The sequence below is a fragment of the Eimeria acervulina genome, genomic scaffold, assembly GCF_000499425.1.
Source record: "Eimeria acervulina Houghton genomic scaffold, Eah_scaff104, whole genome shotgun sequence".
Taxonomy (NCBI): domain Eukaryota; phylum Apicomplexa; class Conoidasida; order Eucoccidiorida; family Eimeriidae; genus Eimeria; species Eimeria acervulina.
Window position 1 is genome coordinate 43,569 of NW_013549460.1, and position 27,896 is coordinate 71,464.

The 27,896-nt window shown below is 50.6% G+C and overlaps 4 protein-coding genes across 4 annotated transcripts; 2 read left to right on the top strand and 2 right to left on the bottom strand.

Annotated features, from left to right (window-relative positions):
• Positions 1 to 192: 192 nt before the first annotated feature.
• On the bottom strand, positions 193 to 3,996 carry EAH_00016610 (hypothetical protein, conserved; the record flags this gene model as incomplete). Its single annotated transcript, XM_013393941.1, has 8 exons — positions 193 to 1,282; positions 1,509 to 1,598; positions 1,778 to 1,886; positions 2,069 to 2,468; positions 2,629 to 3,338; positions 3,443 to 3,571; positions 3,744 to 3,809; positions 3,990 to 3,996. The coding sequence occupies 8 exons, from the start codon at positions 3,994 to 3,996 to the stop codon at positions 193 to 195; spliced, it is 2,601 nt and encodes an 866-aa protein (XP_013249395.1).
• A 2,786-nt stretch (positions 3,997 to 6,782) lies between these two features.
• EAH_00016620 (AAEL001299-PA, related) lies at positions 6,783 to 15,214 on the top strand (the record flags this gene model as incomplete). Its single annotated transcript, XM_013393942.1, has 12 exons — positions 6,783 to 7,097; positions 7,443 to 7,571; positions 7,653 to 8,383; positions 9,405 to 9,495; positions 9,628 to 9,781; positions 9,984 to 11,866; positions 12,361 to 12,459; positions 12,662 to 12,798; positions 13,082 to 13,234; positions 13,484 to 13,616; positions 13,830 to 13,977; positions 14,664 to 15,214. 12 exons carry the CDS (start codon positions 6,783 to 6,785, stop codon positions 15,212 to 15,214), a joined length of 4,524 nt encoding a protein of 1,507 aa, XP_013249396.1.
• A 361-nt stretch (positions 15,215 to 15,575) lies between these two features.
• Positions 15,576 to 21,689, bottom strand: EAH_00016630 (hypothetical protein, conserved; the record flags this gene model as incomplete). Its single annotated transcript, XM_013393943.1, has 12 exons — positions 15,576 to 15,739; positions 15,950 to 16,319; positions 16,443 to 16,601; positions 17,017 to 17,149; positions 17,472 to 17,494; positions 18,775 to 18,848; positions 19,089 to 19,170; positions 19,457 to 19,676; positions 19,865 to 20,172; positions 20,409 to 20,627; positions 21,091 to 21,193; positions 21,355 to 21,689. 12 exons carry the CDS (start codon positions 21,687 to 21,689, stop codon positions 15,576 to 15,578), a joined length of 2,190 nt encoding a protein of 729 aa, XP_013249397.1.
• A 3,710-nt stretch (positions 21,690 to 25,399) lies between these two features.
• On the top strand, positions 25,400 to 26,599 carry EAH_00016640 (hypothetical protein, conserved; the record flags this gene model as incomplete). Its single annotated transcript, XM_013393944.1, has 1 exon — positions 25,400 to 26,599. The coding sequence occupies one exon, from the start codon at positions 25,400 to 25,402 to the stop codon at positions 26,597 to 26,599; it is 1,200 nt and encodes a 399-aa protein (XP_013249398.1).
• Positions 26,600 to 27,896: the final 1,297 nt, after the last annotated feature.

Sequence of the window (27,896 nt, forward strand, 5' to 3'; positions counted from 1 at the left end):
GCATGATGATCACAATGACAATAGTTGTGTGCAATGAGGATAAAAACAATGTAATCATATTGAACAAATGGAAGCAACTGCTACACAACAGCGTAAGCAGCAGCGGCAACCAAGGCAGTATTCGGCTCCTACTGCTCCGATGATATACTGCTGCTAAGAGAGAACTGAACTTCATATACAAACAAGAACGAGTCAACAAAACAGCAGGCAGGCCGAACAACAGCTACTGACGAAGGGCTTGTCAAACGAAGGGTCCGGAGGCTTGGCCGCCCCTCCTGCTGCTGCTGATGCTGCGTCTTCAGCGTAAAGGCTGCTACGCTGTTGCTGCTGCCGCTGCTGCTGCAGAAGCAATGAACAAAACCTGAAAAACGCGTCGGCCACGCGGAAGGCCAACAGGGTGCGTTCGAACAAAAAGAACGGATAATGCACATCGTTCTGCTGTTGCTGCTGGCCCTGTTGCTGCGGCAGCTGGGGATCCGGGCTGCGGCTAGTGTTAGGATGGGTCCCTTCTGCTGCCCCGTCAGCGCCAAGTACATGCAGCAGCAGTTCATCGTCTGCTCCAGCAGCGCTGCCGCCTGCCTTGGGGCTCTGTGAAAGGCCTCCACCGCGTCCTGCTGTTGCTGCTGGTGTTGCTTCAGCTGTTGCTGCAGCTGCTTCCGGTGCATCCAGAGCCAAGCATTGGCCTTTCTTGACCTTTGCAACTCCAACACTTCCAAGGAATCGCCTTAAAAGATTGGAATTCAGCCGCTTTCTTTTGTTTTTCTCTTTGGGCCTCAGCGCGGCGCCGTTCTGTAGACACCGCAAGAACAAAAGAGGAAGCGACTGCAGCGGCGAGTCCGTTGCCGCTGCCGCTGCTGCTGCTCCTGCTGCTGCTGTGGAGCCCTCAGGACGCTGCGAATCCCAACCCTCCGCGGAAGCAGCAAGGCCGCCTTGCCTCCTCAACAGCCGAGAGGTTGAGCCGGAGCCAGATGCTGCTGCAGAATGTTGCTGCTGCTGAGAGTCCGTGCCCTTGTAATTATCGCAAGTGCCTGCACAGCAGCTGAAGGCAGCTGCTGCTGCCTCCGCTGCTGCTGCGGATTTGCTGCTGCAGAGCCCCAGGGCGCGCGCGCGGGAGGCGTAGTATTTAAAGAAAGACAAGCGCAAGTCAAAGACAGCAATGGCTTTGTCGCCAGCAACTACCAAGAAGAAACGAGAGGAAAAACATGCCTGATGGAGATGCCGAGGCGCTGCCTGCCGATGAACCAAAAACTCTTCCATGTAACTGCGACGAGCAGCACACCAACTGCGACAACAGCAGCAGCAGCAGCAGCAGCAGCAGTTTCGGGAACAGCAGCAGATATCACAGCAGCACATGCAGCAGCAGCAGGCGCAACAGCAGCAGGAGCAGATATTCCCAGTATGTCGAGTCCGAGTTCTTAACAATCCATGCCTCGCGGTGATTTATGCAAGAGTTTACAATTCAGCGTATACAGAGGGCATAGGGTTTATGGATTGTGGAGATTACGCACCCATGACTCTCCTCAACAAGTCTAGAGGCGCCCCGTGCATCAACAACCAACAACCAGCGCGTATTTGCTGATGCGTCGCTGCTGCAGCAGCTGCAGCAGACACACGCCGCAAGAGCAGCAACCCACGGGTATGAATTGCTCATCGCAGTGGTTGCCAGCACACCACTGTGCGTTGTCTGTACATGGTGGATGTGCACTGGCAGAGTGCATGCAAGCAGAGGATTTTGCTTTGGGGGCTACATGCTCCGCGGGCGCTGAAGTGTACGTACAGCACGAAGTCACCGTTGAAGTCCAAAGCCGTCAGATTTGCCGCCTCTACACTCCGCCATAATCTGCAGAAGTACTGCGCCTCGTACCGCTCATACAAATTGCCCTCCTCTACAAGACACCAACAGCAAAACAACAACTAGCAACTAAAGAGCAAAAAAGTAGAAGACAACACGAGATAATGCCAACGGCACAGGCTGAGGCGTGCCGCACGCAGGCAAACGCCCCTCTAAGAGGGCGTTGCCGTGCGTGTAACAAAACAAACAGAGCTTCTACATGCATGCAGATCTTACTCAGGTCCATTATGCAGGCGGCGCCCGTGCCGAGGAGACAGGCGCTATGTGTGGGAGTGAGCTGCAACTGTTGCTGCTGCTGCTGCTCGTCGAGTGTGCATACGCCTGCTGCCAGAGCGCATGCCCATGCCTTTTGTAGCTGTTTCCTCTCTTCGCTCAGGGGTGCAGGAGAGGATGTTGAGTCATCTTGAGAACTTGGCTGATGCTGAAGCTTGAACAGTATCATTGCGGCGAGGTCGCTGCTGCAGTGTTTGTACAGCAGCAGCAGCTGCCCCGACTCGCGGCACCGCCGCAGCAGCCTCATATTCATCGTTACAGAGTTGAAGGCGCTGCGACTGGCAAACAAGGACAGCTGCTCGCTCCCCATACACCGCAGCGACGGCAGCTTCCACTGCACCAGCTGCAAGCTCCAACACACGCACAAACACCAAACCCTAGACGCTAAACTCTCAACGTCAGCCAATAACTACAATATCCCATGCCCGCGAGGCCAATTCATTCCTAGAAGCAAGCAGCAGCAGCTGCTGCCGCCACGCAGCAACAGCAGCAAAGCAACGTACATCTGCTGCTCCTATCACTGCCGTGAGGTACGTGGTGTCTGTCCAGCACATCGCCACGCCGTCGTCGCTGTATGCCTGAGGCAGCAGCACCTCCCCTCTTATAAGGCCTTCCTGCTGTTCATCCTGCTGCTGTTGCTGCTGCTGGGAGGCGGTAGCAGGCGAGTAAAAGAGCGAGAGCCGCCCCAGTAAAGTGCCAGCAGCAACACCAACCCTCCTGTCAACATTCAGACAGACGAAAGGGTCGCCAATCAAACAAGGTAGTAGTAGCTGCTGCTGGCAGGCCCTCCTGCTGCTGCTGTTCGCTGTAGCAGCAAAGATCCTGCTCAGGAGCCGGGAGAGCCGCGTCTCCTCCCGCTTCCCTCCTGCAGGGGCTGCAGTGCAAAGGGGCCCTGTGCCCATCCTTGCGCTTGCTCCTGTATTTCTAATGGTGGCGGAAGCTCGGGAGTGGGGGCTGTTTGTGCTGCTGCCTCTGTTGCAAAGCGTGGAGCTCATAAAGCTGCGGACGCTGCTGCAGCTGCCGCGGCTGCTGCGGCGGCTACTGCTTTTCCTGCTGCTACAGCTGCTGCCACTGCTGCTGCCTTTTAAGCTGCTGCTTCTGCTGCGAGTATCAAAGATCGCAGGAGTCACCGGGAGAGCCGCAGTGGCGTCGTCGCCTTCTGGTTGCCGTACAGCGGCTGAAGAGTGAGGAAGCAGAATTTCCGTCTTCAAGCCTACAGAAAACACGTTTGAAGGATCTTTAGAGGGTTCATTTGGGGCTTTCGCCGCAGCTGAGGGCAACACCCCTCCATGGCTAGACAAGAGCATTCCCAATCACCCTCGCCACTGCAGCTGCTGCTGTTGTTGGAGACGCAGCTTCGCTTCGGGCTGTAGATCTTCCTGCTGCTGCCGCTGCTGCCTCTGATGCTGCCACTGTTGCTGCTGCTGCTGCAAACGGACTTAGCGCCTGCCCACCCCAACAGATGCCGCCCTTCATTTGGCAGCCGCTAGGGGCCCCAGGCGGCAAGTTTGTGCTGCATTAAGACGAATAGCTTTGAAATAAGTGCCCCTAGACCATATGCGATTATATTTTATTTCAAAATGAAGTAGTTGTGTGAATATTGAGGCCGAAAGCGCACCAACCCGGACTGCCGGACTTTCATTTGCAAATAGAACGCGCACGCGCAGCTTCAGGCAGAGAGAACCTGAAAAGGGAATTCAAAGAGAATTAATGAAGTTCCCAGAGTTTCCCTCTGATCATTTTACCGATATTTCCTCAAAAGCGCCGAAATGATCCGTCGAATCTCAAATCATGATCGAAGTCGTCGTCGGCGCCCACTCGCGAACGGGTATCCCGTTTTCATGATTCCTTGTGCGTCACTTACGCCTCATTGTCATTAAGATTCATGTTCTACTGAATTGCATCAATTAAAAAGGCGTTTTGTCATTATTATTGTGTCTTGTGGGAAGCGACTGGGCGGTGTCTTGGCACCATGGTGAAGGTGGACGGCGCAGCGTCAAATCGGCCTCCGGGGCTTTCAGGGCCCCCCGCTTCCTCCTTTGGGGGGAAAATTGTTCTTTATAGTAATTCGACTGCATTTCTCAGGCACATCGTACTTTGCTTCCTGAAAAGGCGCCAAAAATAACCACGAATAGTTCCAAGGTATTGAGCGTGCTCTGCCTAGAGCGGATGCATGTATTTCTAAACTACGTCCGTGTTGTATACTGAGGGCCAGGGAAGTGTTAAACAATTGTCTATGGCGTTGGTGCATGGGTGAAAGGGGGTGTTCGGCGTGCTTGCTTGTGGGGTCTCCTAGCAGCACGGTTTGCAGAGTAGAGTGGTCCGCCTGGCGTCGTTCCGTGTAACGAAGATCGTATCAGAGGACCATTTTACCCTGCAGTAGAGCCAATAGATTCAAGGCAAGTTCATAAGAGGGGGCAATCGTTTCCTCCAGTCCCCGGGAGTACGGAGCACAGCAGCAAAGGGCCTGTGGTCGGTTAGGAGAGGAGCAGGCCGATCATGATCTGTACTGCATCCCGTTGCAAGTAATGTTCCAAGGCAGACCCACGTCTAAGCACAGCGAAGCCACCTTTCTTGCATTCACTTACTCTAAATAGTTGTGAAACACTCAGTTGGCCCCTTCTTGTGGCGGTCCAATTATTACACAACCGCCTGCTTCACGCGCAGCGGCCGCGGGAACAACAGTCATCAAGCTTAGCTGAGGATACTCATGACCAATAATAGGGTCAAAATACTTATGGTATGAGTATCCTTAAAAACGGCTGGCCTCCCCTACGGTCTACAAGTTTTTTGAATACGGAGTAGAACGGGCGGGGGCTGATGAGAAGGCGACTTGTCATGAGTTACAACGCACAACCGCAATTTACCCCCTTGAATCTACACTCATAACCTCCTCCCCTTAGCGTAGCATGCAAGTTATTTAGACAGAAATCGAAAGAGAGCATCGTCAGGTGCATGACGCCGTCTCCCGCATTCGCGCCCCTTGCTTTCGACAATCCCCCCTCCTTAACAACCGATTCACGCGACACAGCGGGCAGGCGATGGTTTCTTAGCATGCCAGTTGCTTGATCTAAAATTCGCCTGCTCCTTACACCGTATCAAGGATAGAAATCAAACGCACATCTGTATACCTCCTCAAGTACCAGGCCGCATTGGGTGAAAGCACAGTAGAACATTTACAAGCTTGCTAGCCTGCATATCATGCTAATTTGCATATTTGCTTTCCACGCATATTATTGCATACTCTGTACTCAGCTCATGAAAAAGGAGAAAATGGCAAGGAGAAGCAGTCAGCTGACACTGTACCTCCACGAATTTAAACAAGCACTCAGGTGCCAAAAATCGGAGAGGCCATGCGCTGGCAGGGGTAACACATGCTGAGCATTGCAGTTCATACAAAACGGCCTTTCAAAGTGTTGAATCCTTTTTGTGCTCACTGCTATACTGCTTAGGTCCCAATGCAGGCTCTCCTGTCGCATCGTCCGGAGATGTTGTGCCTTGCGTTGGACCTGAAACTTGATGTTTCGGCTCTATTTAAACAGCGAGATAAAGGCATCATTATCCCTATCCATTTGGTTGGTTAATGAAGCGCTTAAATGCCCTCTTAAATCATTGGTATTTGGAGGGAGGAGCCACAGCGTGTGCAGGAATTGCCTGCGAACAATTGTGCGAAAAACTGGCAGCAACCGAAGAGTTATTATGTTCCGTGAAAGCAAGCACGGCATTTAAACAATATTAATAACGAACGGGGTGAATTCCCCCGTGGGACCGTCTGCCGAGCAGGCTGCCCGCTCTACGTTCGTACCTGGTAGGGGCCTTAATGCTACTGCCAGTATACAGCCGAGAGAAGCATGAAATAAGACGAAAATAATCTGCAAAACCGCAAAAATGTTGGCTCAATTTATTTGGTCAGGCGTCTAGTCTTCAATTTTTCCAGTTTGGACACTCAGAATTGGCCGTTGTCGCTCCTCTAGCAGCTGCGCGCAGCTGCTCAGACGCAGGCAAGAAGCGAAGACTCTCTTCGTCGGGGAAAAAGAACGAAACTAACTAACCTTATCTAAAAAATATATTTAAGTAGGAAATTCGAGAATGAAAATTCTTGAGTGGTTCGCAGTTGAGGCAGTTGAGGCGACGATTCCCACGCACAGACCGGGAGGTCACCCCGGCTGTTCGGGACTGTATAGAAGGGGGCTCAATCTGGAAACCTGGGAAATTGAATGATTGCTCTTTCAGTGGAATATCCCCTCTTTTATTTCTTTTTTTGCTTAGCTGCCGAAAGAGGGGTGCGCAGCTCTTAAAACAACTCAATACCATCATTCCTCTTCAGGGAATGTTGAGCGGCCATCGGTTTGTACCGGTCAGCATCCAGAGCAGATGTCGCCATGTTTTTAGAGATAGCAAAAAGTGGAAATCCATTTGGTTAAATCATGGGGTGTACTCATGGTGCAATAGTGCTCCGTTCGTGTCGCCTTTTGCCACCCTTCCCACCCTCCCGTCTTGTTGGGTTGTGAATGGCAGTTCCATCTATTGAACGTATCCCTGGCAAGGACCCTTAGAGGTTCCATACTTTGGGCCTGGAGGCTCAATAAAGGGCCTTGTGATGTGAGGTGCTTCATCTGCACAACTGAAACCTGCAGAGCTGCAGGTCTATCGCAAAATGGGGCGGCAGAGCCGTCGGCTGGACTCAGCTGTGTTGTTCCATCCAACAGTAGCCCCTCTTGGCAAGTCCCATGGGAGCCCCGAGGACCCCTTTGTACCTGGAGATGGAAACTCAAATGCTGCGCAAAAATCCCGGAAATCATTCATGCGCGACAATGGAAGCTTCAGCGACGCGGCAGACCACTACGCTCAAGTTGATTGGACGCCTTGGGACTGCTGCCGATGTGCTGCAGAGACACGCGATGCGATGTTAGAAAGGGTTGCAGATGCATTTGGGAGATATGCACTGATCGTTTACCACCACCCTATCAAGGTAAAGCGTGCTGATTGTCAAGGGCATCGAGCGCTGGTTCAAGCGTTCAGTATTTGGGGCTAATGGTTGGGGTTGCGTGCTGCTGTGTGACGCTTGAGTTTTCAGTTCATTGTGTTCAGCGCGTTACTGTGCTTGAGTCTATCCGTCGGTTTGGCATTCAAAACGAGTACTACAGACGGCGTCGTGCAATACACCATTCCCAACAGCCAAGCCCAGCAGGCACGTTTAGAGGCTCAACTTGGCACCTTCCGAATACCCTCGTTATGCTGCATTCAACTGCGATTTCCTGAGCATGCGCGTTGTGTGAAACTGCGTTTTTTTCGCATTTCTTTTGGCCGCTGCCAGGTCGTCTCCGTGTCTCGTTTGCTATCTCAGTCTCCTGGTGAACTTGCTCGTTTGTCCGTTTGTCTCGTGGTTTCTGGCTTTTTTGCTTGTTCGCCTCTGCAGTTGCAGTCCAAGTTATTTGGTTTCCTCGTAAGCAGTGGCATTTTTTGTTGGTGCCCTTCCATCTGTCTATTTATTGGGCTTTGTGAAGACCTTCTTGCGTTATTCCAGGATGCAGATGAATACCGCATGCTATTTCAGGGCAACGTGACCCGCAGTGAGGTGATCCTGATAGCTGCTAACGACGGAATGAGCAACTTGCTGGAGGCCTCATTCTTAAATGCAGTTTGGGACATGCATATGAAGATATTGGACATCAAAGTGACAGCGGAAGAGGCAGGAGACGCCCTCGCCGATGCAGCGGTTGCCGTAGCGGAGACTGGCGATACACTGGAGCTTCCCAGCCGCCGGCTGCAGTCTGCTGAATCCTTTAATAGCGAAAAGCAAAGTCAAAGTAACCAACAAACTACTGACATACCGACAGCGAATCCAAAACAACAGCAGACGCTGGTTCCCAGGAAGCTCGCTTGGGCTGATCCAGCTGCACTGGTGCAGCAGCACTTTGTGGAGCAGCAACTCAGGCAGCAGCTGCAGCCGCAGTATCAGCCGCTGCCCCAATGGACACCTACAGGTGGTGGGACACGCAGGCGTCGTGAAGGGCTGGCTGCTGCAGCTTCCGCTCAGCAGCAGCAGCCACAGCAAGTATTTTCCGCCTCGCAGTTGCAGCAACCAGACGCTGTATGCGACCCTGAACGGGAGCTGCCGAGAGTGCGGATAACGGGTTTAGCGTGTAGACCCCCTTTAGCAGCGGGAGAGTATGCATTTCAGAATTTGTGTTCCAAAGACTCCACTGGAGCCTGTGAGGCACCCGACGGTATCATCTTCGCCTACGGACACAAACGGTGGGACGTGGGAAAGGAAAGAAAAACACGAATTAATTTGCAAATCAAATTATACCTAAAGGTAGCAACAACAGTTGACAATGGCAAGCATTAGTTGTACATAACCACGAATAATGATAAAGGAGCTTTTAATATCATGACCTATGAGTCATTGTGCACTAATCTCGTGCTGATGATGCAAACAGAGGTAGAGTAACTCCTGAGCAATAAGGGATAAAAGTGTAGAAAGCTTTAACTTGGGGGTTTAAAGCTAAATGGGCTGCTTCACAATTTAGCTCTTTCCCTCTTGTGCTTCTCATAATCCCAAGTTTGACCATCTCTCCATTCACCTGTCTGGCTGCTGAAGCTTCGCCTCGTCTACTCTGCTTTACGTCGATGAAATCTTCTTTTTAGTCCTTCCTCCGAAGCAAAAGCTCATTCGTTTGCACTTTTTTGCCCTGTGGCGGGCTCGTTATATGGTGGAATCATTTGCATTTGTTTTCGCCGCTGCAGCGTCAGTGCGGCTGCGGCTAATTATCAGTCATCTCCCGTACTTTTTCCGTATTAGTTCAAAATCTGTTTAGTACTGTTCATGCCTCTTCATTGTGCGCAGAGAGTTCGGAAGTATGGTGGAATACCCCCTTCACACTTCCTTTCTGCTGGCTCGAGCCTTCCCTACAGACATGCTATTGTCAACAAAGGGGCTTCGCCTGACGCCTTCAGGCCGCTACGCCACTGCGACTGCCGCCCTGTCTCTCAGGCAAGCAATCGAAATCCTCACCCATGAACCCTAATAGCTAAGACAGAGGAGTGTTAGCAGCCGCTGCAGCCAGCGAGTACTCACGGCCTTCAGCCATGCATACACGCTCCACCTCAGTGAAACATCCTGTCGTATCGGAAGGCGTAGTTCACCTTGCTCTCCCCTTGCTTTCGGCGTCCCAGGGAAGCGAACCGCACCAACAACTGAAAGCAAAGGTTCCAAAAGCTTATCAGCGCCAAGCGTGTAGTTGTATTTTATAGTGTTCACAGCTGTCTCTGCTAGGGCAATGATTTACGTAGTTGTGCAACAGACCTACTGTTTAAATGATAGTGGGTCTGAACGGTCATTTAATACTGCCGATGCTTTTTCCAGCGTCCGCTACCATAAAATTCCTAGATGGCTTTCGTTTGGTGTAGCGCTACGGCTTCGTGTTGAGGGTTGCATCCTGTTTGGAAGTTTTACACATTGGTCACTTACGTTTCGTATTGTCGTTTTACGCTAACAGGTGTTCAACAGGGCTGCTGTGTCTAGGTATCAAATAACGGATGATGCGAAGCTGCGGCCATTTGCCTTGCGGTGGGAAAGGAAGCTACAGCAACTGCTGCGGGAGGAGAGGCTTCCTGGAGCCAAGATGGGGCTTAAAACGGAGAGGAGCCTCTGTAAGACGTTCCCGCTGTTGGCTGCAACTAAACCCTAAACTCTTAACTAAAAATGCCGGCAACAACGCGGCCAAAGGCAGTACTAGATTTCACCATCAATGGGTCCAACTTTAGGGTCGGAGTTTAGTAAATGCACTGCGATGCGGCCTCGAGGGTTTAGGGTTTATGGGTCAGGTTTTCAAGTGTTTGCGAAGTGCTGCAGCTGACGAATTGGCTGCGAGTTCTTCCGCGGGCCCTGGTGGAGAAGTTGTGTTGATAGCTGCGGCGGGTTCACTGATTGGGGTGTATGTGTGGGTTGTAAACTTTTCCCGTTCCCATTTGCGTTCGAAGGCCATCGTAGCGTTGACAGGTGCAGGAGCCGCACTTTTGGGGTACCTTGGAGGGGCAGGTGTGTGCTTTATGTCAGGTGTTGTTAGCACAGGAACAGCTGCTGCAGCTCCGTTGCTGGTTGTTGGCATAGGAGTCGATGATACCCTTGTGCTACTGCAGTCGTACAGCCTTACTGTGCACAAGCGCTCCGCAGCAGACCGCCTGCAGCTGACACTGCGCGACAGCGGTGTGGGTATCACTATCACGACCTTGACGAACCTTATGACCTTTGGCATCGGCGCCTTTAGTCCCTACCTCGCAATCAAGAGCTTCTGTCTCCTGTGTCTCTCCGGCCTCTTCCTGGGGTACATTATGTGCCTCACCTTCTTTCTTGGTTTCCTCGCCCTCGACGCCAAGGCAGAAGCAGCTAGGCAGGTCATGGCCATCTTCCGGTGCTGCCCCATGAAGATAATGAGGGACTCCGCTCCCGTCAAAACTCAGACGCAGCAGCAGCTCCAGCAGCCGGACCAGCGGCAAAGAAGACAGATGCGTACGCTCAAAGGCCTGCCCATGCTCCAGTATGTCGATAAGACACGCTTGCCTGGGGCAGATGCCTCAGCACTGTCCGCCTGCGCCAGCGACATATTCCAGTGCATTACCATGCAGGTGGAGGCAGCGCTCCAACAACAACAGCAGCAGCGTCTCCTCGAAGCGGAGACGCGCCGCATGCGGAAGCAACAAAACTCCAAGAAGAAGAAACAGCCCAGAAAAAGCCCGGCGAAACGCAGGAAAAACGCAAAGACTCTCCTCACTAGCACCTCTTCAGGGAGAGAGGACAAAAATCAGGACAACACATCCAGTGACTCAGATACCTGCAAGAAGAAGACACGACAACGGAAACAGCCAGCGAGAAAAGCGAATGCCAGGAAGAGGAAACCTGTGGAAACCAGCAGCACCAACAAAAACAACAACTCCTCGAGAAGCAAAAGAAGCAGCAAGAGTGGAAGCTTCAGGAGCAGCCGCAGCAGCGCCAAGAAGCAGCAGCAACAACAACGGCAGCGCCGCGCGAAGGCCCTCAGGCCAGCTCTCAAAGGGCGCCGCCAGCAGCAGGAGCAGGAGCAGGAGCAGCAGGAGCAACCGAAAGAAGGTGAAGCTCCTGGCCCTGGATTGGGATCCCGGGGTGCCTTACAGGCAAACAGCAAACTACCAGCTGCATCAGCAGCAGCAGTAACAGGTGTAACTGCCTCAGATGCAAACGCGAACAAGTGTGAATCAAAAGCAGGTGGTGTTTCCGTGAGACAGTTAAGGCCTCGAAGGACCACAGTACACTTCTACAGGAAGACCTCCACCGCCTGCTACACAGGAAGCCTCCCCCAGCAGCAGCACCAGCAGCACCAGCAGGAAAGCGAATGGCGGGACCAGGTGGTGGTGAACTTGTGCGTGGGTTCTGGATCGGCAGTAGTGGTAGCAGCAGCAGAAGCAGCAGAGGCGGCTTTTAATACCACCGGTCGCAGCTGGTCAGGGGAACGGATTGCTCGGCTGCAGCTGTTGCAGCGGCTTGGGAGCGATGGCCTAGCTGAGCCTCAGGGAAACGTAGGGAGGGGCCTGAGGAAGGTGCTTGTTCGCTTCGGGGCTCGCCTGCTCATGAACCCCTTCTTTAAGCTCATGCTTCTCTTCATTTTCACTGCTGTTTTCGTGACTGCGATCGTCGGTTGCTTCAAAATTGAAACTGGATTAGACCCTAGGAGTCTCACGAAAGACGGCACGATGCTGAAGGTGACACGCATACACACAAACAGCAATGAGACCCTCACCCCCCTCCTTAATTAAGTCTTCGTTCAGCTTCATTATTTCGCGGCGAAAAACACTAGAAGGGGCACACGAGCGAGATAAATGGTTAACGGCTTGGGGAGCAGTGTCTAGACAGTAATCCAGTTTGGGGAATCACCAGAGGCTGCACTTTCTCAGTGCACCCAAAGGGTTAAAGTTGAAATAGGGTATCCAATACAATGAAAGTATACCAAACATTCTGCGAATCCGCAACTAGAAACTGCAGCTCTTTTGTGTCTTCTTGACTTTGCGCTCCCTGGTTCCGGATTGTTCGTATTTGTGATTGCCCCTGATCGTATACATATTTCTCTGCCTGGTCGCTCTCTGTTAGAACGGTTTGCGTTTGTTTGCCCTTTTGCAGATCCCTCCACTTATTCGCCTTTTTGGGTCTAGTTTTCTTTGAACTATTTTTGCCTCCCTTTCTTTGCGGTTGTCATTAGAGTTTCTTTGACATGCAAGAGAAATTCTTTGGCACCTACGGTGACCCGGTGATGGTCTTCTTCAGCCATCCAGACAACGTCTGCTCAGCGGCGTTCCGAGTGAGACGCTACAGCTGAACTAAGGCAACAGCCTCTGCACTTGGCGGATTTTGGTGCACGAAAACCACGGTTCTATCGATAATTCTCGAAAAGCACCATGCAGGCAGAGAAAAAGCGCCTCAGCTGGGGGAGGGTTTGCACAGACAAGGAGTGAGCTTTTTCGGGATCCCTTTTGCCCCTGTCTGTCCAACGTGCACTGCAGGTGGAGTATCAGAAGCTTCATGAACGACTGAAGCAGCAGAGCTATACTATGGAGCTTCACGACGGTCTTTCCATGTTTCTTCAGTCGCCTCTAGCTCGCAATGTACCCGAACAGAGCGCCACGACATGCATGCAAATGTATGCCGAACTCCGTTTCCCCACCCAAGTTTTGCACCATTAACGCACCAATGCAGTGGCATATATTTGCAGATGAACACTAATGCATTTGGACTAGTGCAATCCAAAAAAATATCTTCCTATTGTTGGCCTTCTTCGCTTGCATATTCATACCGGCCCTACTTCCGAAGCCTTTTCTGATTTATGCATTACATTTTCAGTTCCCTGCTTGCTACCTGCGTTGCGTTACTAGCATTTTGTTGTGTTGCGTGCATTATGTTGCTCTGGCTGCTTGCGAGGTCAGGCTGTATGCCTGGCTTCAAACTCCCTTCGGCTCGAGCTTCACCGCCTTCTTCTCATGGAGCAGCGGCTTCAGGCTGCGAGCCTGGGCATTGGTATTGGTGCCCAAGTACTTCTCCAGCACACAGGAAAACAGTGACTTCATGCATCAACTGAGGTATTCCAAGCCCTCGAACTTTGGGCGCTACCCACAACCCCACATCATGGCTGTTGCTGCAGCATTTACAGATTTGCCCACGATGTGTGCAAAGAGTACTTGCTGAACCGACTATCCTTGAGCTATGCCCCTGAAGGCAGCTTTGGCTGCAGAGCAGGGAGGCCGAAACCTGTGGAAGTTTCTACGCAGCTTGGACAATAAACGTTTGTGCGCGGTGTGTTTCTTCGTGATGTGACTTCTGCTACTTAGGGCGGATCTGGCGAAGTTTCCGCTTCTACGAGGAGCGGCCTACAACCGGAATTTCGTTTACTTTGAAAGCGACGATGCCATAGTACCCCAAACTGTCAGCAGTTTAGCCAGTGCGGGGTGCGCAGTGATTGTTGTGAGTTCTTTAACTCGGATAACTCTTCACACAGACAGAGATTAACAACGACTTTGGATAAGTGGTTTCCACTTGCACTCCGTAGGAACAGTGGCAATTAGAGTGTTACAACTGAAAACAGTCAACGGCTTTTTTCGAAACGCCTATGCAAGCAGATGAAACAGACGCATTTGGTTGTGTTGAGTTCGATTATGTCCTGCTGCTGCATTACAGGTTTCCCTGTTCCTGCTACCGTCTCTGCGCGGAGCTCTGATTGTAGTTGCCATACTGCTTGTAATCGACGTTGTTATCTTGGGGTTCATGGCGCTTTGGGGTTTGCCCCTTAACTTGCTCACAATGGTCAACCTCACCATATCAATAGGTGGGCCGAAATGCAGTTGAATGAGCATTGAAAGCAAGCACACAGTAGGTTTTTGTTGCCATACAATGCGTGGGCTGAAATACAGTTGAGTGTGCATTGAAGGCAAGTACAAAATATTTTTTTGACGCCGTCTAAAGGTTGCCAAATGCACTTCAAACACAAGCCAAAAATTCATTGAAGGGTTACACTGAAGAAACTTGAGCACATTTCAGGAGATATAAGGCGCACTGACAGACGCACTTAATGCATACGTGAAGACAGTTCGGTTGCTTCCCCCAGAATCTTCAAAAATACCTTTAAAAATCACGCAAGTGAACTAAGTAAAAATTTAGTGAGCATTCAACGAGACAGTATTGAGTATACTAATGCGCGTCTACAGGCACAGGCGCCGGCCAGTCCCGTTTTCCGATGTGCTGCAAATGTCCTTGCGGATGCGTTGCACACGAGAGAAACTTGTTTGTGGATCGTGTTACTAGACAGCCAAACGGCTGTCTTTGAGGGGCCCTGGAGAGGCGTATCAAATGTGGTGCATGTGTACATTTTGCGGACAGCTGTTAGCTTTCCACTTGAGATGTTTTGTTTGACGTCTATTGGCATGCTTGTGTTCAGGCTAATGCATGCATGCCTACGCTCAACACTTTGTCTTGCACTTCTGCCTCTGTTGTTCTGTACGGTTGTACTTGAAGGGTTTTCTGTGGACTACGCGACGCACACAACTCACGCATTTTGCCACTGCATGGGCCAGAAGAGAGGGCTGCGGGCATTTGAAGCTGTGTTGCTTGTTGGAGGTCCTTTGCTGCATGGCGCTTTGTCTACTCAACTGGCGGTTATTCCTCTGGCCTTCGTCGACAGTCCAGTGCTTTCCGTCTTTTTCAAAATGACAACTTTAGTGATAGTCGTGGGGGTTACGCACGGGTTAATGCTGCTTCCCGTTCTGCTTTCCCTCATTGGCCCCATGCAGCAGTCACAGCAAAAAATGGTACAGCAGCTTCTGGCGCTGCAGAAGCAATATGATCGGCTGGAGGAGCATATAGTTGCATGCGGAGGGAGCAGGGAAAATCCAAATCTCAGAAAGCAAAGGAAAGCCCTACGCCGTCTCATTGAGCAGCAGGAACAGCCGCCGGAGACGGCTAAAGATGCCTGTGTTGAATTCGCAATGGCGCTTTGCCCTAATCACCCCAAAAATGTATTCTTGAAAAACGAACAGGTCCGCAGGTGGGTGCAGCACGCCAACTAGTGCTGTGACCTCTTAATGAGAAAGGGAACATTTGAAGCACAATTGCACTGGCCCCCATAAAAATCGAATATCTGGAGAAGAAGCTCCGCTTGTCGATTGCAAGCTGAACTTGCAGGCTTGGGAAGAAAGCCACTCTTTAGAAATCCGTCTACTCCTTTGTGCACGACAAAACAAAACGCCAGCAACGCCTTTCGTTTTGTTGAGGCGTCTTCCTGCATGTGCAATACTGGGGAAAGCCTTACATGCAACTGTGCCGCTATTGACACTTAATCTAATGGTGCTTCACGGCAAACTCCTCATCGGTCAAACACGTGCAGCAGGACAAGCATCACCCCCCCTCCCCCTAAAAACAAGGGGGGCATCAATAGTCGTTGGGGTTCAACGTTTGCTGTTTGGGAGTTAACTTGAAAGGTTTCAATTCGATGGTGCCTCCTTTTTCTCTCCTTAGTTTTCCCTCCCCGTGTAGGCTGCAGATGATCGGGGGAGGCTGCAGGGCGCTGCGCTGCTTTCTTTCCCTTGTGCTTGCTGCGGAGAAATAGGCACAGCTGAAGTAGGTTGTATTTCTTTGCCTCTTTGTGTTCCCCGTCAGCCTTTTTCAGACACAAATCAGAATAGTTCCTAGGTCTGTTTACAAGTACTTGCTCTCCCTCCCGCGTCTCCATATAAGGACAGGCAGCAGGTATCTGACATGAGGGAAGATGCATCTGCACGCAGAGGTCGTAGAAGAGCTCTTACCCGAGAGTGGAAAGTTGAAAGTTCCCGTTGTTTCCCTTCGTAGCTGGGCCGTATTCTGAACGGTTGCAGCGGCAGCAGATTCAAGAGTTAATGCGGCAGCTCTTCCTGCGGTTCCTGGTGCACCAGCTGCTAGGGGTGCAGCAGACGCAGCTGCAGCAGCAGTTGCCAGGATGTCGTGCTGCTGCTGCAGCAGAGAATGCTTCTGCTGCTGTTGCAGCGCCTTTGCCAGGAGCTCAAAAGGACCCTTTTCCTTGCATGGCCTCGAAACTGCTTCGACTCCTGCGTCTACCAGACGCTGACATATTCGTGCATACCCCAAACTGGCGGCTACATGAAGTGCTTTTTCTGCTGCGTTTCGCTCATACACTGCCTGGTAAACAAATACAGGAGCGTGGAAGCAATAGCCCCGGCGTCAAATTTACATGTTTCGAGCAGCTCCTTGGCTGGAGTAGCTGGCAGTTACAATACGACAGACCCTCTCCTCGAGGCTCACAAGTTGCAACACTCGTCGGACGACTACAGTAAAGTTGCGCAGCACGGCTTGTTGCAGCACTTTGCTAGCAATTGCCGAAAACAGATCCCTCAGCTGCGCCGCAGAGGCTGCATGCATTCGGGGCTGTCCAGTCCTCTCCTCATCGTCCGGCGGCGTTCGCTGACACTCAGGCTCGTGCAGGCAAATATGCGACAGCTCCTAGGCCAAGCGCGCAAATATTTATTTCTCGGAACATATCATTAACTTCCGTGAATACTTGCCACTTAGAAAACCGGCACATGCTACTTCGATGGTTTGACATCTAAATGCTGAAGCGAATTTCAAAATAGAACGTTAAGTTTGTTCCTACTGCCACAGGAAAGCATCCAAGCTCCATACCCGCCCCATCACTTGCCCACTTTTCAAATACATAGTTACTTAATATATCAAACAGTGCTTAGCCCGGATTAGCTAGCAGTACGCACGCTGGCTTCGCGGGCTATGCCTGTACCGAGCTGCAAGTATACTTGGTAGGCTAGTTGCACTTGCACCACGTTCAAACGCAACTGCGGGTAGTTACCTCTACAATACTGACGGCAAGAGGTTCGTCTGCGTCTGCCAAGAGTCTTTCCAGGCCGCAGGCTTCTGCGGCAATTTCCGTTGGAGCCTCCGCAGCTGCGAAGCCGATGAGCGCTGCGCATGTATCTCGTCGTCTCTTGATCATGTCCCTAGCAGAGGTGCACAGGCAGGAAGGTTGTTTTGTTTTGCATATTCAACTTTCTGGTATGGCCATGCTCGCTCAATCGTGAAGCAAATGCCTCTTCTTTCAACTCTATGCCTCACACCATAGACTTTACATCAGGCGTCGAGTAGTGCGATGTAGCGCTTTTAACGGGAACTGCACGCGTACAGAGGCTCGGAGATCCTTGCACTGCAGTCGGCGCACGCCGCACGTGAGGAAAGAGCCACTGCTAAGCCCACCGGTGTCCATCTGTCTCCCTTTGTTCCTTCTTCTGTTCCCCCAATTAAAACAGTTGACGGCGCTCGTACCTTTCCGGCCTGGCGACGAGCCGCTGTGGAGCAAAGCAAGCAAAGCAGGCAACACTGGGGAAAGTAGCAAATCTCTCAAGACAGCAGAATATAGATATATCTCCAGGGAAACCGATGGAGAGAGATACTGCTGCAAAACACACGGGCCTAAGAACGGCGGGATGGAAGAAATCCTGTGCCCGTCGTACGAAAGGACTACTGCAAGAGCCTGCGGTTCGATGCGAATAAGAGAAAATGTTGCTCTATCTCGTATGCATGCTGTTGTAGTTGAGGGCACAAAAGTGGCCACTAGCAAACAAAATGCAGAAACAAACAACAAACCCCACTCACTTTCCAACATGTCGACTACTTCAGGTGGAGGATCCCCGCAGCCCCCTGCAAACCGCAGCAAGTGCCGTTGCGCGCTTATTTCTTGTGCAGATCGAGATTAAGTAGGCTATGCATTAGCAAGGAAAACGACTATAGGCATGTAGAGTGTAGGAAAAGAGATCAGATGCCGTCGTCATTAAAGGTACATGGGCTTTTGTGCATCTTATATACAGACTTTTGCAGTTTTATCCACAGGAACTCTCCGTCCTGTGCATATTATAAGTGCCATCTCAACATGCGCAATCTCCGTGTCGTCAACTGATTGACATTCTGGCAGTTTTAGACTCCAGTTCTGCAATGCATGGTTTGGGAGTTGGCATTTAAACCCGTTTGCACATTTTCACACGTTCATGTGGGCCGGCTGCCAGCGTGCGCAAGGGAACTCGCAAATCGCTTTCCTGTGATAATTGTCTGGAGGGCTGCTGCATCTCGTGCGCTGAAGACTTGTCGCTTGTTCGACTTCGGGTCCCTGGCCGTTCCTTTGTGAAAATCGTTAGTTCCATATCGTTTAACATGATGTTTGAATACATGCAGAAGTGATACAACAAAATCGGGGTTTCCCTGTGGAGCGCATCAACATTTCATCACGCAAGACAACCCAAAATGAACTGTTAATGATCCTTGTCACTCCAGTGGCGATAATACTATCACCCACCCCATGCCACTGTTGGGATACCATACGGAGAAGAAACCAAAGCACGTCTACTGCTCAACGTAGCGCAGCAATGGAGAAAGGCATGGACTACGGAACTTGGCGACGGAACACGCAACCATGCCGTATATTAAAAACTTGGAAGAAAATACAAAAAAGAGGGAGAAGTAGGGCTTGCATCGATGCGCTTGCACAACAGGTAGGCATTAAACTGCTGAAAATTGCAACATAACAAACATATCCGCTATGCGACAGCATGCAGGCGTTATGCAGCAGGCTCACTCCCAGTACAGCAATGTGCAACGGGGTGACCTGCGCCTCTGTCTCCTCGGCATCTTCAGCCCCCTTCCCAAGGCCTACACAATGGATCGCACAAACGACTCTTGCAGATTTCATACTTATGCCTGCCGTCCTTCACAACAATACACCAGGCATGGCTGACTCCAGTAGCAGCAGCAAACCTTGAGAGTCAACCATTTCAAAAGATACCTACATATATGCACACCTGCAAGCAGACATGCATGGGCCAAAAATCTTGTCAAGTGCATACGGAACTACCAAGCACTGCAATAGGTTCACAGGCAGCAGGAGCTCACAGACGGTGCGAAGGCCACAGAAGCGAACGGTTTTGAGGGGGTTTGCACCGAAGGCCAGAAGAACCTTTACAGTTTCTAAGTCCTGAGAAGAAACTCAAAGCGCTTTGGCATGAATAATGAACTAAGGTACCTTCTTGAAAAATGGGGCCGCATAAATCTGCATCCAAGCGTGTCTCCACGTGCTCAGCAGGGGAAGTCCTGATGCATCTCTGCGCCATGCAGAAGTACTTCATTGTACTAATGCCGCCGTAAAGGCCTTATTTCTGTTGCAAGCTTGAGGAGAGAGCGACAGAGAACCTAAAATCACGAACTGCTGCTGCCCACTTGCGGAAGAGGCATGGCGCAGCATCAGCTTGTGCCTGCCTTACCTGTCCGGCGCAGGCGATAATGAGAGGCGTTCGCTGAAGGGGAAATCCCTCGTCCTTAAGATTCACAAGCTTTCCCGCTGACCATCGGCAAATATCTCCAACCAGCGCTGCAGAGCCGCTGGCAGCGGCGAAGTGCAGAGGACTCCACTTCAACTCTTTTGTCAACGCGTCGATGCGACTCCCAAGATGAAGCAACAAACGTGTAAGAGATCGGTGACCTCTGACTCACAGGCCAAGGAGCAACATTTGGGAACTGTCTAAAGCCATTCAAAAAGAATCAGTGGTACACAACGTACCAGCGAAGCCACTGGCACGCGGCGCTGCCCATGCTGTGCAGAGAACAACAACGCATAGAGAGCCCCAACATTCGCAGAAATAACTAAAAAGTTTTCACCATTTTGTGCGCACCCGAAGCAGCTCAAGTGGATTGGCAAGAGACCCGAATCCCTCGCAAAAGGGGGAATGAGGCTGTCTGCCTGGCGGTCCTGCTGCAGCTGCAGTTGCAGCTGTGGCAGCAGCTCAGGTTGCAGTTGACTTTGCCTCTGTTCTGAAGGCTTGTAGGCATATAGACGCAGCATGCCGCACACAGCACCGGTTGCTGCAGTCTTGAGGAGGGAAGACGACGCATCAAAAGCGCCTGTTGCTACAGAGGCGTCGGCCCCCGCTTGCAGCAGAAGCCGGGCAATCCGTTGTTTGCCACGAAGACAGGAAATGTGCTGCAACAATGCAGAATAAGCTCCACACAGTTCAGTTGCCGTTTTATCTAGCATGTGTATTTCCCAGTGTATACTGTGATGCACTCATGTGCACAGATCTGCACGGAGTTAAGTATGCACATGCACAAACATATGTGCAGCCATTACAGTAAGGGTATGAATACGTATGCATGGCTTCACAAACTTATATCGCCGCTATTCACACAGAGAAAAGACTAACACAGGAAACTGCGTACAAGAGGTGTCCACCCCTCGAGACCCTGCCTTTTTGCCTTTGCATCGACTTGCTGCCGCAGCGCAGCAGCTTTGAGTGCAGCTTCTGTTGCCTTGCTGTTGCCGCAGCATTCGGCGAGGAGGTGCAGCAGACTACTGCCAGAAGCAGCAGCGGCAGCCTCCTCGGGGCACAGGTCTAACAGTAGCAGAAGCACTCTGTCCCGCCCTGCGGCAGCGGCACACTGTTCACACAGACCACATGGCAGGCCCCCCACAGAAGTCCACACGCCGCCCTGCCATTAACTTAGAAGGAGCGACTCCACATGTCTGCATTATTTCTGCTGCAGCTTGTGTTGCTGCTGCAGCTTCAACATGCGTTTTTTTCTAGGGCAGATGCAGCCCTTCGGGAAGATGTGTCTGCCGTGACAGATCTTTTGCTTGCGGGCTCCGCTACTGCGAGAATTCAAAGCCGCACTTTAGCTGGCTTTGCAGACGCAGGTACGTCATTTATACTTTTTCATTGAACAACTGTTTCTCGCAACAGCCAACGGGTATGAGTGACTCAATGAAGGGACTCGTGTACAGCTTGTGGCTCCTTCTGTAACTGAGGAGGTAGCTATGAGGAAGGTACAGGCTTTTGCACATTGCATGAGTATAAGTAGCATATAAACATACATATTATATATATATTATACGTTGTCTCACGTGGAACGCTGTCCAGCTGTCGAGTTCAGCAAACTCTGCAGCTGTAGCACCGTGGCGGACGAGTTCTTCGATAATCTCTGTGGATGCGACAGCTGCTGCCAGTCTGCAGCAGCAATCAACAGGCAGCAGGGAAGGCAGCCGATTGAACGCAGCAACGAACAATTGGTCTCCTGCCGCAAGCAGCAGCAGCTTGCGGAAGGCAGCAACAATTGACACGTGAGGACTAGCAGAACAGACAGCGCAATGCATCTGTTACGTTTCTACATTACAGGCAGCAGCTCTTCTTGCAATGTGCGCGCTCTTAGGATGTGCCGTGCCAAACTGTTGTCTTGCCTCAAAGGTGTTCTTAGCTCAGGTCCTTCTGCTTCCGCTATGAAAAAGCTTGCGGAGACTCCGACGGAATGCAGCAGCTTCTTGACGGTGGCTCTGTCGCCCCTCTGAACTGCAAACATCAGGTGAGATCCCTCAGCCGACAGAGCAGGCACCCCGTTGTTGGGCTCGGCAGCAGAGGAGAAGCTCCCCGATGCCAACACAGACTTTATCGCTGCCGCTGCTGTTGCCGCTGCGGCAGCCTCTGTAGATGCTGCCGCTGTTGGCATTTGTCCTGAGACCAATGTGAAAGGGGACTCCCCGGACTTTACGCGCCGTCCAGTGAGGAAAGACTGTGGAGTTGACTGAGTGCAACACTTGACACCTCAGTTTGTCTGCATGTATCATCCATTTCCGAAACCAGCGCCTGCTGCAGAGGACCATGTTGAGGGTGTATGTCGTCTGTCCAGGCTACGGCTAAACATCTTGAACAATGCATTCAGCCTAGCTACCTTTTTGCAAAATAAAAGTTGTGTTTGCTTAAAGCTACCTTTTAGGCATGATTCCCAGATACCTGTTGAGTCAGAGTATGCCAATTCCGATAGGACCCCATAGCTCCTACGGGGGCCGCGGTCGTCCGCGTTTGCATCTTCGTCAGTGCAACGAGGGCTCGTCGAGAAAAGACTCCCCTACCCACCCCGAATGCTTCAACTGGGGGCCTCAGGGAAGACGAAGGGGTAGAATAAGTGTCGAAATGACGAGAATAATATTATATAGTTAAGGAAACCCTAATGGCGTGCTGATCCTACCTTACATTGGAGAGAAACAAAGTGCTGTCTGAGCAGATCGGCTACCTAGCAGCTACAGGGCGCAGCAAGCCAACCCCTCCTCGTGCCTGAGCATTCCAAAAAACGGCATCCTGTTGCTGGAGAAAGAGAAGGGGATTTGACTATCTGACCGTATGCATCTCTTTTTGTGTGTAGAACGGAAGGTGTCGGTGAGCCTGGCCCGTCCACAGAACTCTGTACGGCGAATCCAGAATTCTTTGTTTATATACAATGACTGGATATACATAAAACTGAAGCTCTGTGGGGAAAAAGGTCGACTGGGGCAATCCGCAGGGAACGAAACCATGCGTGAGCAGCTGTGGCTTTGGTTTCGTGCACATCGGTCGATTGAGCCAGAGTCCTTGAGATTTTTCGACGCGCGACAGTGGAATCATGAATTTTCCGTTGTTATTTAGAAAATCCCTAAGGCGGATGGTACTGAAGGGCAGAAATCGCGTTTAGGGGCTTCTCTTTTCTCCTGCATGCAGTCGGATTCCTCGTTTAGGCACGAGCGCGCTGCAGCTTGCGCTTCCCAGCACTCAGGCAAAGGGCAGTTCGGTGATAGTTTTCTCCACCATATACTCTCTTACTTCAGGTTAATTTGATTTATCTTTGTGTTTCTGTAGGTATGTTGGGTTTCCATCTCCGGTTAGGAGACAGACAGCGCCACCTTTGTTCCCGGTGAACTCCGGAGGTCACCCTGTGAATGCAATGCCGGAGGGCACCGACTGTGCAATGAATGCCTGAAATACGCTGAGAGGCATCTCAACTATTGCATCATCCTTTCGATAAATTTGAAATAACCGGTAAACTCTGTTCAAAACTGTTCCAGCAAGACTGTAACCACAGAGGCTTCGTGTGGCATTCAAAGGGGCTGTCGATGAGATGTCTTGGACATTCGTATGAAGCTTTTACGTCTGGAAACTCCCCATCTGCCCTAAACACATTTGCAGTTCAACACAAGGTTGTCTAATGCTCTGCTCTAGCTGAATATCCCGTGTTTTCTCGAGTGGACCGCACGTGCAAGTCTTGTGGGTTTGCCCCTCCACGCAGCTGCTGATAGTGTTGCGGTGTACTATTTTATGATATGCTATAGTGCGGCACGCCAGCATGCACTGTCTACTGTGTGTACTGTTTTTATCTGGCGTTAAACGGAGGCGTGGCGTTGATCTCATGCACAGCGTACTTCGAGCTCTGGGTGCGTCTGTTGTTGCCTTCCCAATACTTGGAGTAGAAGAGACGACTATTCGTTGAAGCAGTCCATTGACAGGGTGGTCCAACTAATATTCCATCCAAGCAGGATATTCATTATTTACGGATGAGAACCTGTGTTTGAATCGACATCTACAGGGCAATGATGTTGAACACTATTCAGGCCTGGGGAGTAAAACAAAGAGTAAATGAATTACAGGGGATAGAACGAACGCAATCATGCGTGGTGAATCACAGAGATACGCAAACCAATCCTGAAGCAATCAACAAACAGATGGAATCACTTCAATGAGAAGTGTTGATTGAAGCTCCAAAACTTGGCCGAAACCCAAGCCTCGAAAGCTAAGTAAAGCGGCCAGGTTCAATATGCGAGGATCGATTATTTTTTAACCAACTGAACATCGGAAGAATCCTGGGGAATACAAAGGAAAGAGTAGCTAGACCAAAACAGGCTTACCGCTCTTTTTCGTAGTGAAGCATGCCCATTCAAATCTGCATGTGCTACGTCGGCTGAATCTTACTCCTGATTTTGGCTATATTTTTCCCCATAACACAAGGATATCTGATGATACTAAAAATAAAGATATATATATATATATATATATATATATATATATATATGCACCTGCAACCCATAGTGCAGCGCAGGGGAGTGAAGCGCCAAGGCAAGTTGCCGTCACTCTCGATTTTAACTATACTGTAATATGCTAAGAATGTATGTAATCTATTGGCATTGGGAGCCAATAGCTTGTACGGAGTTGTGCGAAGTCACTGAACCAAAGACAAAATGAACCGCAATACATAATCATAGGCAACGCAACCCCTTATGTGGCCCACCCATCGTGCCTGCTGATTTTTGTACGTAATTAATTATTCCAAAAATACCCTTTAGGTTATTACTAGATTGAAACGGAAGCATAGCTGTTACTTGCACACGGAGAGCACAATTGCGACTGGCAATAGCATAATCGTGATTGGCAGGAAGGGAGTAATAAATTGCTTACTTTTGACTTGTATAGTTAACATAAAGACTATAATGATGATTTACAGGAAAACTAGGGGAGTAATTGTGAGATGCAGGAAGAGCACGTTTACCAGCGCAGCTCTGCGCAGCTTCGGGCTGCACGACAGGATAAAGAATACAACTTTGACGTGCAGGCAGAGTATAATTAAAATGCTAATCTAGGTCCAGTAGAAGAGCATTCCTGATATTATATATTTAGTTTTTTTTTGTATCTAGGTTGTTCTGTCTCGGCTGTTTTCACCATATTGCTCCTCCCTCTTGACGGGGGCTTCGATGCGCCCCGTGGTCCTCCACCTGCATTCTTCTGCTGCTTCCTCATCTAAATGATGTTGACCTACTGAATTACTTCATTGTACGTTGTCAGCTAATGGTTAAGAATAAAAGTTAACGGAGTCACAAAAGGAATACCCATACATCCCCGAACTGGAACCAGTGGACTTTCCCACGCCCGAGCATCCCCCTGTTCGGCGGAGAATCCGCTTCGCTCACTCTAATTGCACATCGACTTTGATTTCGTTTTAAGTTTATATCGTGTGTATATTTTGATCCCTTTGATTTTGCCTTAATAGCAGACCGTACCAGTCCGCTGGGTGCTCTGTGGTGGCGCTGCTTTGGCTCCCGCGCCGTGCGTGTGCAGGTGCGGGTGATCTATTGGCGCTGCCACATGTTCGTTTGAGTTGAAATACCTTAATAATTTGGTTCTAAATTGATTTTCTTCTTAATAATAGCTGCACCCACGTGCAGCTTATGCATACACCTTTTGGTTGCTCGATCCGAGCTGCGGCGGCCTCACCGGTACGATTTAATGCATTTTTCGAGGCTTGTTGGAAGACGTTGGTCTCTAGTCTTCTTTTGAATTTGTTTGGGAATGAATTCCCTTTGACGCCGCAGATCTGGCTCCGCGAGTTCTTCATTGCCGCCTTCCGAATAGAGGGCAATGAGGCGACTGTTTGCCCGCTCGTTGCTGCTTTTCTTCTGCCTTCTTTACCTTCACTGCTTCTCAAGGGCATATGCAACCCACCCTGAGCTCACTGGACACTCGGAATGGAGTTTACACACACCTGAGGGACCAAATGTGTCGGAATCAGCTGTGGATGCTGCAGCACTCCCTGAGGAGCCACAAGTCACAGACAAAGGGGGGAAGTGGGGTAGAGAGATGCAAAATGCAGCAGACGACAGCAGCAGCAGCAAAGAAGTCACCTTAAGACAGCATGGGCCGAACGGTTCGAGGCCCGCTTTAGATGCCTCCTCTCCGCTTCCTTCCCCTCCCACGAGTGGGGACGACTCCTTAAGTGGATCATCAGAAGCAGCATCACCTGATGCAGACGCAGCCTCCGAAGCCTCCGAAGGAGCAGTCTCAACAAGTCATCCTGAATCACCTGAGGCGCCTGAGGCGCCACCCCTTGATGAGGCCATTACAGCAGCAAATTCGCCCGTCTCCAGTGGCAGGCCTGCTGAGGGTGCAGACGAGGGCCTTCAGCAGCAGCAGCTGCGGCCTGTGGGTCAGTGGAAGTCTGCCTTACAGTCGAATGGGTTTCAGGGAGGCGGCGGGACTCTCAAGGGAGGACCCCAGGGAGCTGCAGAAACGGCAGCGGACAAAGAAAACAAGGAGAATAGGAACACTACGCAAGCGGCCCCACTGACTTGCGCCGATTTACCCTGTGGGGAGGGACAGCTGACGTGCTCTGGGCCGTTTAGAGGCCGCTTTCTATGCATCTGCAGGCCAGGGTTTGTGCTGCAGCGCACCGGAGGGCAGGGGCGGTGTGTGGACTCCAGGAGCAGCAGCAGCACCAGCACCAGCAGCAGAAGCGACGACGTTTTAGGCACCGGAAAGGTTCAGGGAGGCGGGGGGACCTCTCATGAGAGCAAATGGACCATTCTGCTTGCTATTTTGGGGGCAGGCGTTGGCGTGCTGCTGCTGCTGCTGCTGCTTTGGGGTGCTATCTCTTGGCATAGGATCAAGAAGGACCCCATGCCTAAGAGCGTCAATGAGGAATTCTCTTCTTTATTAGATGAACAGTCCAGCACCAGAAGTTCTTATTCTTACAACAGCAGACAGAGACGCAGAAACGAACTACGGTGGGACTCCTTCGAGTCCGAGGCTGGAGCAGCAGAAGAAAAACAAGTGAAAGTATAAGGCATCGTCAACAAGACACATGCACTTATTCGACGGTCTGCTTGTTGGGGGGATTCTCTGCTGCAGGTCGAAGGCGCACGACTCTCAACCCGTTAACTCTACACGCTAAACCCTAATTCCTGTATTTGCTACTGCGGCCAATGGGGTTGGCTGCTTTTCTCGTTCTGTCGAAACCCGGAACTCTAAAAGCGTTCACTATAAACCCTAAACATCATGCCTTAGAAAAGGAACGATGGCGTTTGCTTTTATGTCTGTTAGTGGAAACCCCAAACTCTAAACCCTATAAACCCTAAACAGCCTTCGCTGCGTTTGTGGAAGGTGGTTAGGCAATGATTTATCTTGAGAGTCGTGCTGCGCGTAGGCCCGTTGGTGGTCGAAGCGCGCAATGACATAAGCAAGAGGTTGCACATTAAATAAAAGCAAAAAACTAACAAATAATAACGACAACTCGCATGCCAGAGCGTACAGCATGCACCATACCATGTACTTCCTCTGTGCTTTTGTCTGGAACTTCCCCTTGGGGTGATTTTATTTTTATTGCATTTGGTTTCCACCTAGCCACTCCCTGCTATTGTTGTAGGTGGCGTGCGTGTCGATGACAGACAACAGGTGTACGCATCCCTCAGAACATCACTGACATGCAAATGAGTATAATCGAAACGCGTTCAAGGAGGAGCAATTTGAATTCCACAATGTAATTTAGAACTATAGTACTACAGTACAGAAAGTGCACCACCAAGTCTAACGAGAGGGTATAGGGCGGTGCTTGCAGTGTGGATTTGTCTAGCTACATCCGTTCGTCTTCTGTATGCACCATGATTCTATTTATACTATAAATATTCCCCACTTAATTTAGGAGAGTGACTGGTAATCTGTTTATGTGGGTGTACTTCCCTGTCCCCGCCATAGAGACGGCGGAGGTGTAAGTATATTTGCAAAGAGGAGTTACGTACAACTGCGATGGCGAAAGTGTCTGAGTTGGTCTTGCAGCGAATTAAATGATCTGGATTTATAGAGAACCTTAGAGTACTGTTCATAGAACTATATTAGAATAGGTAGGTCCAGCTTTTTAAAGGCAAAGCACGTTAAGAGAAAATTGAAAAAAAAAGAAGAAACAAACGGCCTACCCCAACGACGACCAAAAGAACAAAAGTGCCTTGCATGCGAACACTTGTGCCTCCCGCCGCACGCGGAAGACGCCCCTTCCCTCTATAATAGAATTATGTATATATATACCCCTTCCCTCTCTAATATAAATATATAGATATGTATATACCCCTTCCCTCTATAATGTGAT